The 15186-nt window shown below is 32.9% G+C and overlaps 1 protein-coding gene across 1 annotated transcript in view; it reads left to right on the top strand.

Moving 5' to 3' along the window:
• The window catches only part of LRRIQ1 (leucine rich repeats and IQ motif containing 1), a 172815-nt gene extending 159596 nt beyond the window's left edge, over positions 1 to 13219 (top strand). The window contains 3 exon segments of the mRNA XM_007459063.1: positions 5382 to 5511; positions 8032 to 8092; positions 13049 to 13219. Of these exon segments, the coding sequence (XP_007459125.1) occupies positions 5382 to 5511; positions 8032 to 8092; positions 13049 to 13219 (362 nt within the window).
• The last annotated feature ends 1967 nt before the right edge of the window (positions 13220 to 15186 follow it).

Raw genomic sequence — 15186 nt, forward strand, 5'->3', positions numbered from 1 at the left:
CCAAAGAATGTAATTTCTAAACTAAGACCTGAAGACCTGAAGTAAGAACACCACTGGTAAAGTGGATAATCCCAAACACAATGTCTATAGGCAAAAAAAATCATTTTGAGTAATTATAATACATCTGGATGATTGAGGCAGGAACTTAATAGATGTGTCTGAAGGTGTAAGGAAGACCTGTATGCTATGCAAAATGTTTTGAACATTATCCAAAGATAGTAGAGAACCAAGAGTTCAATCTCTGAAAGAGAAAACTAGACGTGTACTTTAGCAAGACCATTTGCAGTATGGAGATATATAAGTGGGAACAACGCCAAAAGGAAAAGGACCAGTGAGAAGGCTGTTACAGTAACTAAGAAGACATGATAGTAGGCTGAATTTAAATAGTCACAATGCAAATACCAGAAATTTGACAGAATGAAAAGAATTTAGAAGGTAAAATCAGCAGCTGAAGGGTGAGGAAGAATGCTGGTTCAGTACAACACTCTGGTTTCTGAATTTTACATTGACGATGATGGTAGAATTATAGGAACTTAGAAAAGGTGGGATAATACATGAGTTCAGCTTTTTACATATTCTGTTTAAATTATCTGTAGGATACCACAGTGGAGAGATTTTGGATGGATGCATTTCAGAAGGAGTTAAGGAAAGTGATTGAAGAACTTGAATGAATATCCTCTTACAGGAAGATTATAACCAAGGAATAAGATAGGGCCAGGATAGTACCCCAGAGAAGAATCCTGAGAGTGGAAGAGATAGCAAAGGAAGATGAGCCCTTGAAGGAAACTGGGGTTTAGACAAAAGGGCAGAGAAAAACCAGATAAGTGGAATTAAACAAGACTCAAATAATCCTTTTAAGAAGGAAGACTGAGCAATGTATAATATTATAGAGGAGTCAGTAAGAATTTCAAAAAGTCCCAAAGATTTAGCAGTACTAATGATCTTGGTGTGAACGGTTCCAGTGAAATGGTGTGGGGAGGAAGCCATATTGCAGTGAGCTGAAGCACGAATGTCAGTAAGTCAACAGAGACTCTCACTTACTCCTGTTCAAAATGAGGGCAGTGGGGATGAAAGGAGGAGCCAGGTATTACTGAGATACCCAGCAGGGAGACTAGACCCAGTTTCTGGATTAGACATGATTACATAAGGAATGAGCAGCCCAGGTTTACTCCAGGTCTGAATGACTTGGGAATTCAGGAAGAAAACCAGACTTAGTAGGATGATAATGATAAAAACAAGTTGTGATTCTGAAGTTCAGCTGGATCTGAGAACAGGAATAAGATAGAGGTTGGTGATATCTAGTTCTCTAAGCGGCCAGCCTCGAGGCAATAAACAATGCATATCTAATTGACTGGCATCAAAAGCCAGCACAGGGCTTCCCTGGTGGCGCAGTGGTTGAGAGTCCGCCTGCCGATGCAGGGGACACGGGTTCGTGCCCCGGTCCGGGAAGATCCCACATGCCACGGAGCAGCTGGGCCCATGAGCCATGGCCGCTGAGCCTGTGCGTCCCGAGCCTGTGCTCCGCAACGGGAGAGGCCACAACAGTGAGAGGCCCGAGTACCGCAAAAAAAAAAAAAAACATCAAAAAAGCCAGCACAATACCAGGCATGGGGTGTGGTGGTGGACAGCAGGGGTGCGGGTGCTCCTAGATACTTGCAGAGTGACAAGCATCAACATCTGAAGGAACACAAATATAAAGGAGACTGAAAGGAAGCACTCAAAGTCTGATGTTCCAAAGTCCTGTAGAGAAGAGAGTTTTAAGACAAAGAAAATGTTCTGTGTAGTTGAATTCAGCAGAGAGACCAATGAAGATAAGGAATAAATGTGTTTGGTAGATAAGATGGTTTAAGGCCCTCATAGTAAGGACACTTTCAATTTGGCAAAATCGGATTGCAATAAATTAAGGAGGAAATGGAAAGGAAAGACCGAGAGAGTAGACTCCTCTTAAAAGAATTTTGTTAACAACCAGTATCTTTTAGTGTGAAAGACAAAATATTAGAAGAGTATAGAATTTGTCCCTGAAATCTTATGTGTCATTTTATATAAGTTTATCAAATTGGGAGATACAAACCTATAAATTATGAGAGGAAAATTGTTTATAGTTTAGAAAATATTTAGCAAGTAGATAAATTTGGATACCTAGAGAAGAAAATATTTGCACCAGTGATAACAGATAAAGGATTATGAATGTCAGTTGAAAACAAGAATGGAAATACTAGAATCCAGCAGACAATTGGGGAGAACAAGAAAGATATTTTACACTTTATGACCTATAATTGGTAAATAATCATATGAAATCACTTTCAATCTCACTAGCAGTAGAGGCATATAAATTAAAATCATATTAGACAATATCTTTCTCAAATTATCAACAGCTTTAAAATATTTAATATCCCAATGTTGACTAGGGGCTTAGTGAAATGAATAACCTCATATAGCATGTGGTAAATTGGTGAAAGTTTTTAAAACTATTTGACAATATAGATTATACTGTGTTCCTCAAAATATTTATAACTTCAGACATGTTATCTTTAATTCCACCTGAAAAAGTGGATTAAAAGGAATACTTAAAAACCTTCATGTAACAAGTTAGTACCTCACAGTGTATAACCCCTAAAAGTATTTTCAGGATGAGATTTCCATTACATAGAATGCATTTGTTATAGTACTAACTGAAAAGTAGAATGTATAGGATACATACAATTGTATGTAAACAAAAAACAAATCTATGAACAAAAGAACTAAAAGAAAATGCCTTAAAAGTGTTATCCAGTTGCTGTCTTTGAATAGTGGGGCTCTCTGTGGATTTTCTTTTCTTTGACTTTTTAGTTTTCAGTATTTTTAAAATCATCTATTATGAAAATGTATTATTTTTATAATAAAAAGTTTAACAATTTGTTTAGATAAAATTATTAAAATGTGTGTTTTGAAGTAAAGCAGCATATAGAGACTGTAGTAACTAGGGGAGAGCAAGAATCAAAAGGAGACCTTTTTTCTTAGGTTGATGGTATGAGAAATTTATGAAGACCCAGAGAAGCAGGGAAGAGCAGTAGATAGGCAGTAGGTTCAAGTTTTGCAGAACAAATGATGCTTCTTCTAAAACCAAGAAGATTTATTGGGGAGCCTGAGTAGAAGGTGATAAGCATCTGTTAAGTAATCCGGGTCACCATCATTCTTCCTACACAAGATGCTAAAAGCAAGCTTCAAGGAGTAAATACTACTGTCTCCTCAGTGACAGGGATAATCCTAAAATGGTTTAGCAAAAATCATTTGCCAGAATCATTTCCTCCAGCATTTGAATGGCAGTATTTTTGAATACATCCAACCAATATCACCACTATGCTAGTTCTCTTTTTTACACTGAACTCATGCCAATCTACCAATCTATGCCTTCAGGTTAAAAGGGTTAATATGAATTGGACCCTTATAGTGAAATCTCTAATCTTTACCCAGGGATTGTTGTTTAGAACCTTGGCTGAGTTCTGATGTAAAACCACTTAGGGTTTATGGAGTGTTATCGTACAGTTGAGGAAAACTTTTCAGAATGAACACTTTAAAAAGGGACTATTGCAAGTATATATGTCACTATTTTTAAAAACAGAAAGACGTAGAGATAATTTTTATTTTCAGCTAAAAGTACACTTGCTACAAAACAATTCTCTACATATCAAGAGTAGATAAGTTTCCAGTCGTGGGTTCAGTTGATTATCAGGGTCACTGATTCCTCACTACTATCTGTCATTGTACTCATGGGTTCACCATTTGGTCTAGTCAACCAAGAAAGGCAGATAAAAGGCTGGGACTCTGCTGGCGAAGAGACTTAATGCTTAATGCAGTATGGGTGTAGCAACTCCAAATCTTCCCTTTGTTTGAGTCTCTTTTATAGTTTCTTTATAAGGAAGGCCATTATCAAAATGGTGTCTGCTCATGGATTCAGTGGTCAGCCCTTGAAAGTGAAGTAATTGTTCCTTCAATACAGCAACTATGAAGGGATTGGCTTAAACTCAGGAAGAAGGGGTATGACCATTTTAGAAACATAAAGTGGCACAAGAAGTTAACAGGAAGTTAACTTTACTAAGTAACGTAATTTAGAGAAAAAAAATCTTGATTTGTAGCTTTCCTGAGAGCTGGCTCCAGTATCTCTTTGGACTGAAAACTAGAGTCATTTCACTAATACAGCAGTAACTTTTAAGGAATAAAAAGACCTGATGAATGTACCATCCTCAACATATTCAGAAAGACAGATGCTAAATGTGTGTATACATGTGTGATGTATACATGTGTATACATGTATGTGTCTCTGTACAGCACCAAGCATTCAAAACAGGCTTTGCACCATGCTCCATTTGTTTTCCAAACAACTTGCAAATATAAAATGACTTTCTATGTACCAAGATCTATAGTGAAAGAATAATTCCAATTAATAAATTGACATTTTAAACATCAGGTTTTAAATTATAGAATTCTTGTGAGTTTGATTACCATGAGTTAGTTTCAAGAGGTACCTTCTCTGGTGTACTGTCAGTCAAGCCTACGATGCTAACAAGTCCCTAAGCATGGTGATGGTACCAAGAAAGAAGCAGTCTAACAACTCAAGAGAAGTGCTCTAAAACAACAGGTCTTCATTGTAACTCAAATGCATTGTAACTCAAATGCATGACATTGATGTAGCAGCAATGTCTGCAGGGTTTTTTTTGAAAACTACAAACATACGTATAGTAAATTTAAATGCGAATATAACGGTCGGATTTTTCTTTTTCTTTTATTTTCTTACTATTTTATTTTTCTTTATATTTGTTATCTTGTGTTCTTACCTTGTATAATTTCTCTTCTTGCATATTCTCCATACCCATCTTCATTGTTACGCTTTCCCCCCTCCATCTTTGAAATCACTGCTATGGCATTAGCACAGGTTTCCTAAACCTAATATAAATGATATCCTAACTTAAGTATTGTACTAGCTTACACGAACCAAGCTTAGTTTTACATAGAATTAAAATTCTGTTTTGAAAATCCTCAATATAATTTATAAATTCTACATATGGATAAGATAGCATGAGAACAATTAGACTTTAAATTCTGTCTACCAAAAATAATTATTTGCATTTTCTAAAACACTAATAAACAAGCCCTATAAAATGTAGGTTGCACTAAAACAAGTCCTTTATTTTTCAAAATAGATGGGTTTGAAACCAAGCTGGAAAAGCACTTAATCTATAAGTGACTGACATTATTTCTCTTACAGATGATTTAGCTCCCATGAATTAAATTGTCTTGTTTTTCTTTTTTTCTTGTGATAAAATTGTTAGCCTAGACTGAACAGCTTGGCCAAAATTTGATCTCTTTAAATAACAAATAAAATTTCCATACATTTTCCCTAGGTAAGGAAGAAGAATTTATGTGTAAGGATACCACTGCAAATGAAAAATTAGAAAGGAATAAAGAATATACATACCAATGGCTTCATACACAGGTTGGGGTTCATGAAACCAGTTCCAGAAACATGAAATGGTGAGGTCATTTCCTTTAAATTAGATTTTTGTATTGCAAGTACATCTTGAAAACTGAAACCTAGGTTAATTGTGCTAAAACAAACATGACTTTATATAGCCAAAGGCCAATACTCTACATTGCCAGGTTATAAATGGCCTCTTATGTAGAATAGATTTGATCACTCTTTATATTTTTCACCATAAAATATTCAAGAACTTAGTTTCTGTATTGCTTAAAACCAACACAAATGATTGGTGGTGATGATGAACCACACAAATGATTCTACTTTATAAAGTAAAATGCATGGTATTGATTAACTGTTTATAAATATCATATGTATTGGAGGTTATAGTATTTTATTTTATGTTATTTTTGTTATCATATATGTTTGGCAGTTAAAATTATAATTCAACCCTGATGCCACTTTACTAGTCATGTAACTGATTTTCAATGATGTCTCAATGCTTTAGTTTCCTCTTCTTTATAGTGAGATGATAATATCTTATCTCTCTACTTCACAATAGAAGTGAGCTCTCAAGGTTGAGCGTATCAAATGTTGATGTCCCTTAGCAGCAAACAAGGTGCCTTGAGCTTAATAGGTAATCAATAAATTTTTATTACATTAATGTATGTATTAGTTTTCTAGGGCTGCCATAACAAAATACCACAGATTGTGTGGCTTTAAGAGCAGGGATGTATCTATATTTTCTCACAGTTCTGGAGTTTATAAGTCCAAGATCAAGGAGTCAGCAAATTTGGTTCCTTTAGAGGTCCATCTCCTTGGCTTGCAGATTGCTACCTTCTCACTGTGTCCTCACATGACCAACCCTCCACCTGTGTTATCTGTGTTTTAACCTCTTCTTACAAGGACACCAGTTATATTGGATTAGGGCCCACCCCTATGACCTCTTTTTACCTTAAGTACCTCTTTAAAGGCCCTATCTTCACATAGTCATATTCTGAGGTATTGAAGCTTAAGATCTGAACATATAAACTTTGAAGGAACAAAATTCAGCCCAAAAAATGTAACATAAAACACTTATGTGCATAACCACTAAACCCACTAAACTTCTTTTTTAAGGAAAAAGAAGTCTGGATATAATATTTTGACATAAATTTTTTTAAATTGAAGTATAGTTGATTTACAATGTTGTGTTAGTTTCAGGTGTACAGCACATACATATTCTTTTTCATGTTCTTTTCTCTTATTGGTTATTACAAAATATTGAGTATAGTTCCCTGTGCAATACAGCTGACATACATTTTTAAGACTTTCATTTTAGCTACATATATCCCCAAAACAGTAAAAAAAAGAAGTGCTATTATAAGCATTTATTAAATATGTAAACCAGTATTGAATCTAAATGTAGATGACACTTTGGAAACGTTTCCAGGGATTGTGGGTGATAACTATTTAAATGAATAACAAACAAATAAATCTACAATTATGAGGGCTTAAACTTAATTTAGCAGAAAATTATAGTGTGCAAAAATGAAACCTTTTTTTATAATATATACAAATGGAAGTCTTTGTATGTAGTCAATTCTATCCATATAATTTCTTTAAAAACATGGAAAAGAAAGTGAAGAATGAAAGTGAAATTAAAACATTTCAAAATCTGGATTGTTATATCCTATTTCATTGTGAGCAAAGAAAGTAGGAATAAAGCAATCAACATTTGAGACTTTTTTATTTTGCTAAGTATTCTAATTAATGCAAGCACAATTTATTTTATGTTGGTATTAATCAATTTAGCATAATTCATAACATGACATTCTTAGGACTGTAAACAAATATAGTATAACCCATAGCTTACCGTCTGTATTAACCAGGTATAAGAGATCTGGTTTAGAAATATAAAAGCATCTGTATAGATAATGTGAAAAATACAAGCAAAATGTTTCAGGATGTATTTTAGATATGCTTAAACATTTCACAACATCCCTTACTCCTAAATAAGTTATGTTTAAACATATAATGCAACAAGCAATTGTTGATGGATTTTCTGTTTTGAAAATATAATATAATATATAAAAGAAGATATAGGTAGTAATATTTTAAGAAAAATTATTTTCAAAAACAGAAGTTCTTGAAAAGCCAAATATCAACAGAAGTTCATTGTGAGCATTAGTATAATGCCTTAAATACACCAGAGCTATTTTAAAAATAGGAAGTTGTGCCTTTCTTATAAGTAAGATATATAAGTACATGTAGTAAAATATTTATATTTTCTAAAATTCATTAGCTATGGTTATTGGTACTTTCAGATTTTTGATCAGTGTATGTGCTTATGTTCAGCAAAGAAGGGTAGCATTAAAGTGTTGTTTAGAAATTTAAATTTCATGTCAAACTGAATTTTAAAATGACTATGAAAAGATGTAAATTTGTATGATTTTTGCATGTCACCTAATTTAAGAAAACTATTATTTCCATTTTGTAAATTATTTATTTCTCCCAAAATTTTCATTGGGCATGTCTTTCATAGTCTTCCTCTACATTTATATAATGATATGATTTCTGTTTTTGTCACTATGCAGCAATCACTTCTTGCCTGAGTTAGATCCAGATGTACTTAATGGTGGAAGAGTTCAGCTTGTGGTAAGAAATGTGTTTAAAGTTCAGAAAAAATGTTGTGCACACCAGTACTCAATAAATGGCACTTTAAGATATGTCCATAAGTAGTATAAATTATGAAAATACCACAGCTGTATCTTTTTGGGATAATGTCAAAATGCTATGTATTAAAATAGTACCATGTTTTCTTAGCTTGTAATATAACTTTAAAATATGATATTACTTTAAAATATTAATTCTATATGGTAGATTTTAAAATATTAGCATGCTCCTGTATTTTTTAAAATACTCTGGACAAAAAGTTGTATAATAACATTATTTTCTAGAATATTTTAAGAGTAAGATATTTGAGGGAAACAGCAAATTACCCTCACAACTCAGGAAATCAAACCAGATAAAAATTAGAAAGTAATTGTGAACACCACCATTCTAAGTAATAAAGTGTAAATTATTGGAGCTCAGGACTTCCCTTGTGGTGCAGTGGTTAAGACTTCATCTTCCAATCCAGGGGGTGCAGGTTTCGATCCCTGGTGGGGGAACTAAGAGCCCACATCCTTGCAGCCAAAAAACCAAACATAAAACAGAAGCAATATTGTAACACATTCAATAAAGACTTTTAAAAAATGGGCCACATCAAAAAAAATTATTTTTTAATTGTTGGAGCTTTAGGAACAACCAAATTCTAACTTGGTCACCAGAGTGTAGACTCTAGACAGTATAACTAATGAGCATTGCAAAAGTCAGTTGAACTATATATGTGCTATTAGAAGGAAGACTATATTAGCAGAAGGAGAATGGCCAATATGGAGTCTAGAGAAAGAGTCCCCAGACAAGAAATTTTAAATGTGTTTCCAGAAATTTCCAGAGAAGAGGTTACCCTAACCAGTGATGGAAGTGTGTGGCTTCCTTGGCAGGTGAAAATGGATGCATCAAGTGGCCCTAACTTTATGACACCTTCCATTTATGTCAGCTAGTAAATATTCCTTGCTCAGATTCTACATTCACCAAGAAAACTGATTATAATTTAACTTACCACGTAGAATTTAGTATAAAAAGGTAATGTATTCCCTAATGGGAACTAGTATTATCGTATCCAGAGCAGTTATTCATCATTCTCCTGAATAACTCATTCAAGGAGTTTTCCTGAAAGAGGAGAAAAGTTAGGACAATAGCTAAAATTAGTGTGTTTATGAAAATATATAGCATCTATGTACATATTTGAAATAATCACTCAGCAAGTATTGTCTTGCATTTTAATAGAGATCCCTGTGGCAGAGTGACATGTAGATTACCCTAGGAAAATTGGTACTTCAGGCTATTAACACCCTACGTGTTATTTACTAGCACTTTTGCACAGATTTTTGTGTGGCCACTTTGGAGCAAGAATGGGGAATATAAAAGTGCCAAGGAATGCCAGGATAAAGGAAGGGATATTACATTTAATTATTATACCTCTAAAAATGAATGAAAACAGATTGGGTAGATTACTAATCAAAATGGTTCTATGAGATTAATGCTCTGACATTAATCTCCTTCCTCCCTATCCCACTATATTATACTACCTACAAATGTATGACAAATACATAGCAATGATAAATGATTTTTTTTAATATGTTGAAGAGGTACAGCTGTACATAAAACAAGGTAAGTATTAATAGTAGTAGAACAGACTTTTTTTTTTTTTTGAGTCAAGACAGGGGAATGGATCAAGGATTTATGCTAAAAGGATACTGGGGTAATTGAAGGCCAAGAGTGGAAATCATGCAGGGTGTTGGAGAATAAGAACACCCTACTGGTGGGGGAACTTGTACAGATAATTGCACAACTGGGACCAGGCCATAACTAAGAGGAAAATCTTAAAATTTTAAAAAGCTGCAACTGCTGCTACTATAAGATCCTCAAAGACATAAGAATAACACCCATAATAAAAGGACAGAAAATTATGGAAAAAAAAGGATCAAATTTTAATTAAAGGAGAGATGGATATGCAAATAAGCCTATTATAAATTCTGGAAATAAAAAATATCATTGAACTGAACCCTCAACTAGACATCATAGAATAGAGAAGTAGTGAATTGAAAGTTTATTTACAAAGGATCAATAGATTGACAGCTAACATCATATCAGAACAAGGCATACCAAAAGACAATGGAGTTATTTTTTAATAATAGGGATGAATATAAATATCATCTAGAATATTCATCACTAACCTTCAAAAGTGAGGACAGTTAGACATAATCAAACGTTCAAATGCTGGGTTTTGAGGAAGCTAATAAATAACCTCTCTGTCTTCCAAATGGGATTAAAGCATATTGTATGACAGACAGGAATGAGAAAAATGCAAACAAGATATTATTTTACTTACTTCCAAATATATACTTCAGAAGGCATGTCATAGAGCTAGACAATTATATTGTTTATTAAATTTATCCCCGCAAAACGCTAGCATTTTCCTGCAGAAGACAGTCATAGTTCAGGTTCTCCAGAAAACAAACTCTGAGATTCTGATATTTGAAAGCAGGATGTTAATTGGGGAAGGCTTTCAGGAACAACTCCTTTGAGGGATGAAAAAAGCAGGATTGAGCAGAAGGAGAAGGTGGATTTTCAATAGAGTTAAATGATAAATCTTAACATTAATATGTGCAAGGCCCCTACAATGATAACTATCAAACATTGCTTATAAAAAAATCAAAGAGATATACCACATGCATTAATAGGAAGACTCAAATTGTAAGATGTCAGTTCTTTCCAAACGATCTATAAATTCAATAAACTTTAGAAAGCTTTTTAGTAGAAATGGACAGATTTTTTTAAATGGAATTTTAAATATGAAAATGCATAAGACCTAGAATAGTCAATGCACTCTTGAAAAGGAATAGTAAGGAGAGTCACACTATTTGATTTCAAGACTTGCTATAAAACCCCAGTAATCAAGACTGTATGTTATTGTTCATAAAGAAAAAAAAAAATCAACCAATGGAAAAGAATAGAGAGTCCAGACGAATACCATACTTATAAAGTTAATTGATTTCCTTAAGGATACTAAAGCAATTAAAAAGAGGGAAAGAATAATTTTTTCAACAAATAGTGCCGGGCAACTGGACATCTACATGGAAAAAAGAAATGAATCTCAACTCCTACTTCACATCTTACTTAAAAATAAATTTGAGATGAATCATGGGGCTAAATGTAGAAGCTAAAATTATAAAAATTCTCAAAGAAAACTTAGTATGGTATTTTCAAAAACCTGAAGTAGGCAAAGATTTCTCAGATGAAACAAAAAAAGCATAATCAAAAAAAGAAAAAGGTAAAGGTTACTTAGTAACTGACACTGTTTTCTATTTTGGAAGAAACAATCTTTTGGATATTAATGGCTTAGATGATAAGGTTTTTGGAAGGCATGTGTTCACCAATATTTTCTTGACATGTAGGTATTGTCTTGTTTGGAGGAGGGTGGGATTTCTGTGTTTTAAATAGGTGTAGTGAAATTATGTCATTAAATTGAAGCAAATAAAACCTGATTTTAAAATCCTGAGGCTTACAGATAAAGTCTCTTTGGCCAGCAGGAGAGTCCCCTATGTGGTTAACATGTTTTTCCTTGTTTTGTAACTGGTCTCACCAAAATTGTGGTATTGCTTTGATAGTTCCCCCTTATTCCTGACTGGTTCTTTTGATGTCTTAGCATTGACGGAGCTATTCTAATGGGAACATTAAATACATACTCTTGTGCACTGATTGAAATAAAATCGGGAAAGAATGTGTTACATTTTTTAGACTAAAATCACAAGTGTAAATTGGAAGCCAATTGTTATTTCATTTTCAACAGTTTTCTACTGAGGTTTTTTGACAAAACAATTGTATCACTTAGCCAGATACATTTAAAAAAGTGACATGCTATAGAATGGTTTCTATTCTGAGTTCAGTAATAGCAAACTTGCTCACTTAACAATGAGAAGGTCATGCATATGGGTGGGAAGGTGGGAAGGGGATGTAAAGGAGAAGAGCACAGATCTGGATCTGAAAGAAGATGATCTTTAGATTCAGGTGTCATGAGTTTTTGTAGCTCATCATATGGGGGTAGCTTTTTAACCACAGCGATGGTTTTATGGCTTTATTTCACTCTATTTAAATTTTTCTCACATCAAACATTAAGGACAATGCTTTCTCACAGGACTTCAAGCATTCTGTGGTTTGGGTGAAATCCCAGCTACTTTGAGGCTGCTTTGCATTCCATCATGGCATTTTCTCCCACTTCAGGGCTGAATCCTGATAAATCCTTACTTAATGATATTAGACATTATGTAAAAACAATATTTTATAGTCAAGAAGTGACTCTTTCAACTCTTAAGTTCAGCCCAAGATAGTAATAAAAGTTCTGAGAGTAATTTTAGATGAAATAAATTACCTAACACATATGTCCTTAAAATAAAATATCTTGAAATTTCTATCTATCCTTACTCCCAAATTAGACTTAATGTATAGTATTTTTATATTAATAATGACTATAATAAGAAGGCAGATATCTTTTGTGACTTTGTAGTATACAAATATGTGATGAAAGGCATTTCAGGGAATTTTATAAGTAGTAAAACATAAATATTGCAGAAAATAATCCAATGTGACATTTCTAACATTCAATTAAGAATTAAATACTATCCTTGGTAAATAAATGATGTTAAGTTATTTAGTTTCGTCAGTTGCCTTTAAGATTGATTTTCATCAAAATTACTGTACTAAAGTATTTTCTTTTGTTGTACAGACTCAAATAGCAAACCTCAATTTTAAAATTGGCTCTTATTTGCAAAAAATGCTTTGACATAGTGCATTTGTTCTGCCTAGGCAGAAATAAAGGATTGTGGTATCATTTTGAAGAAGGTTGTTTGACAGAGCCTGTTTGTTTATTTGGGGTAATGTGAGCTGCATTCAGAAAATGTCATATTTTGTTTCATGATTGTATACATTCTCTCCCACTGCTCCCAGGCAAGGCTTGTAAGCAGAGAAGACACGGATTTAGACCTTTTTTCCATGACCAGTGGAAGTGCTTTGTCTGTGAAGAGAGAAAAAAAAAATCAGGCACACAGACACTCAGCAGGATCTTCAAGTAAGTTGTGGTTTCCTTCAGAATTAATTTAGAAATCACAAATGAATTGATGGAAACTAATGCCAGCAAGCATTCTTTAACAGATAAGGGGTAGGATGCCAGCAACCATAACTGCCCGAAACTATGCATTTGAATTTTTTCCTTCTTTAAATGTCTTCTTTTGATATAAACAGAATTAAATTGTTTCAAAATTAATAGCATCAGTTTTTATTTTAATTGTATTCTGTGACTCAGTGGTCTACTCCCCCACCCCCCAACCCCCATGGATTCTTTGATCATTTAGTTCTAAAAGAATTTGTTTAGGCTAATTGTAAAAAGTTGGATTTATATATCAAAGTAGTGTGTTTTGGTCTTTTGTCATTAATTTAATATATATTGTAAGTAAAGTTTGTTTTTGAAGGAAATTTTTTTTTAAAATAACAGATTTTAGATAATAATTTTATACTGTCAAAACCATGCTCTTAAAAACTATTTCCATTGAAAAGATGACAGTTTATGTTTCTTAATGATGACTTTTTCCAATTGTAAACTTGTCACACACATCTGTTACCTTTAATTTGGTAATATAACTATATATATATATATATATCATGGTTTCAACAAGAATTGCATAGCAGTTCTTAACTCTGAAAAGATTGTAAACATTAAAAAATATCTGTATCTTAGGATATTTGGGGGTAATAAAGCATAATTTTTTCAAACTCTTCAATTAACTTACACTGTAGAGATTTTGAAATATCTTCTACAGTGTTACGGTATATGAGTATAAAAGATGTTTCATTTAATACCGTATTTTGTTAATTTTCCCAAAGTATAGTGAACCTCAAAAGTCCACACATTAACTTACACTTCATTTTAAGGAACAGTTATTCTATAAAAAGATTTATTATTCATTGATGGTATGGTTATATACACACAAAGTCAATATTTGATTGAATATGAACAATTCAGCAGTCCGGATGGTGCTCTTCAGATAAATGAAAACTTCAAAATGATTCTCTGACTTTTCATCCAGATGCTTGGTATTATTGGATTACAGTCATTTAAATCCATTAATACATGCAAGTTCATTTTGATAAATTTTAATTTTGTTTTAAAATTATTCTTTTAATATGTCTAACTTAAAAATATTTCCCAGCCTTCAAAGTTCTTAGAGTGCTTGAATTTTCCTTACTTAATTATAGAATCTGGTCATGAAAGGTTACTCTAGTCAATATGGTTAAGAAATATTTTAGGTTCATTCACCTAAGTAAAATTATTCATTTAATATAAATTTTCTACAGCAACATAATGTGTTAATTACATCAATTATATATATATATATATATATATATACACATACACATATACATTTCAGAAGGAAATGTGCCACACATAATAATGAATATTGCCATATCCATTTTAAGCATTGCCCATTACAAACTCATATCACTTCGAAGCAGTGTAGGTAAAAAGAAACAAACCAAATAAAATTTTAACAAAAATTGCCTTGTCTTGTACAGAATAACAAAGCTTCTGTTCATAATGTACCATCTGAATGTTAAAACATAAATAACTCAATGTCAGCAACTATCCTGAAATGCAGTCTTCATCTTTCACTTACATAGGCACTGAATCGTAGATTTTAGAGTATACAAGATCATTATAGAGAGTTCATTTCTTAACACTTTCTCTAAGAAACTGTAGTAAGGCAATTCTCACTGTAATTTCAATTAGTTTGTCAATAAGTGACATTATTGCAAACATTACTAAGCACTAAATCTGTTCACTTAGTGACAATTTAAGGCAAGCCACTTTAGAAAAATAGAGTTTTTATTAAATAACAGAATGAATATGAATAAATACTACTTGCTGAATTACTGTCATTACTAGTTTACTATAATAGTCATGTAATATAATGGTAAAGGATGTGAGTGAGCTCAGACACCAGTTTGCCTAGATCTGTATCATGACTTAATTTCCTCATCCTTAAAATGGGAATGATACCTACCTTGTAGAGTTGTTTTAGGATCAAATG

The sequence above is a fragment of the Lipotes vexillifer genome, unplaced genomic scaffold, assembly GCF_000442215.2.
Source record: "Lipotes vexillifer unplaced genomic scaffold, Lipotes_vexillifer_v1.1 scaffold210, whole genome shotgun sequence".
Lineage (NCBI taxonomy): Eukaryota > Metazoa > Chordata > Mammalia > Artiodactyla > Lipotidae > Lipotes > Lipotes vexillifer.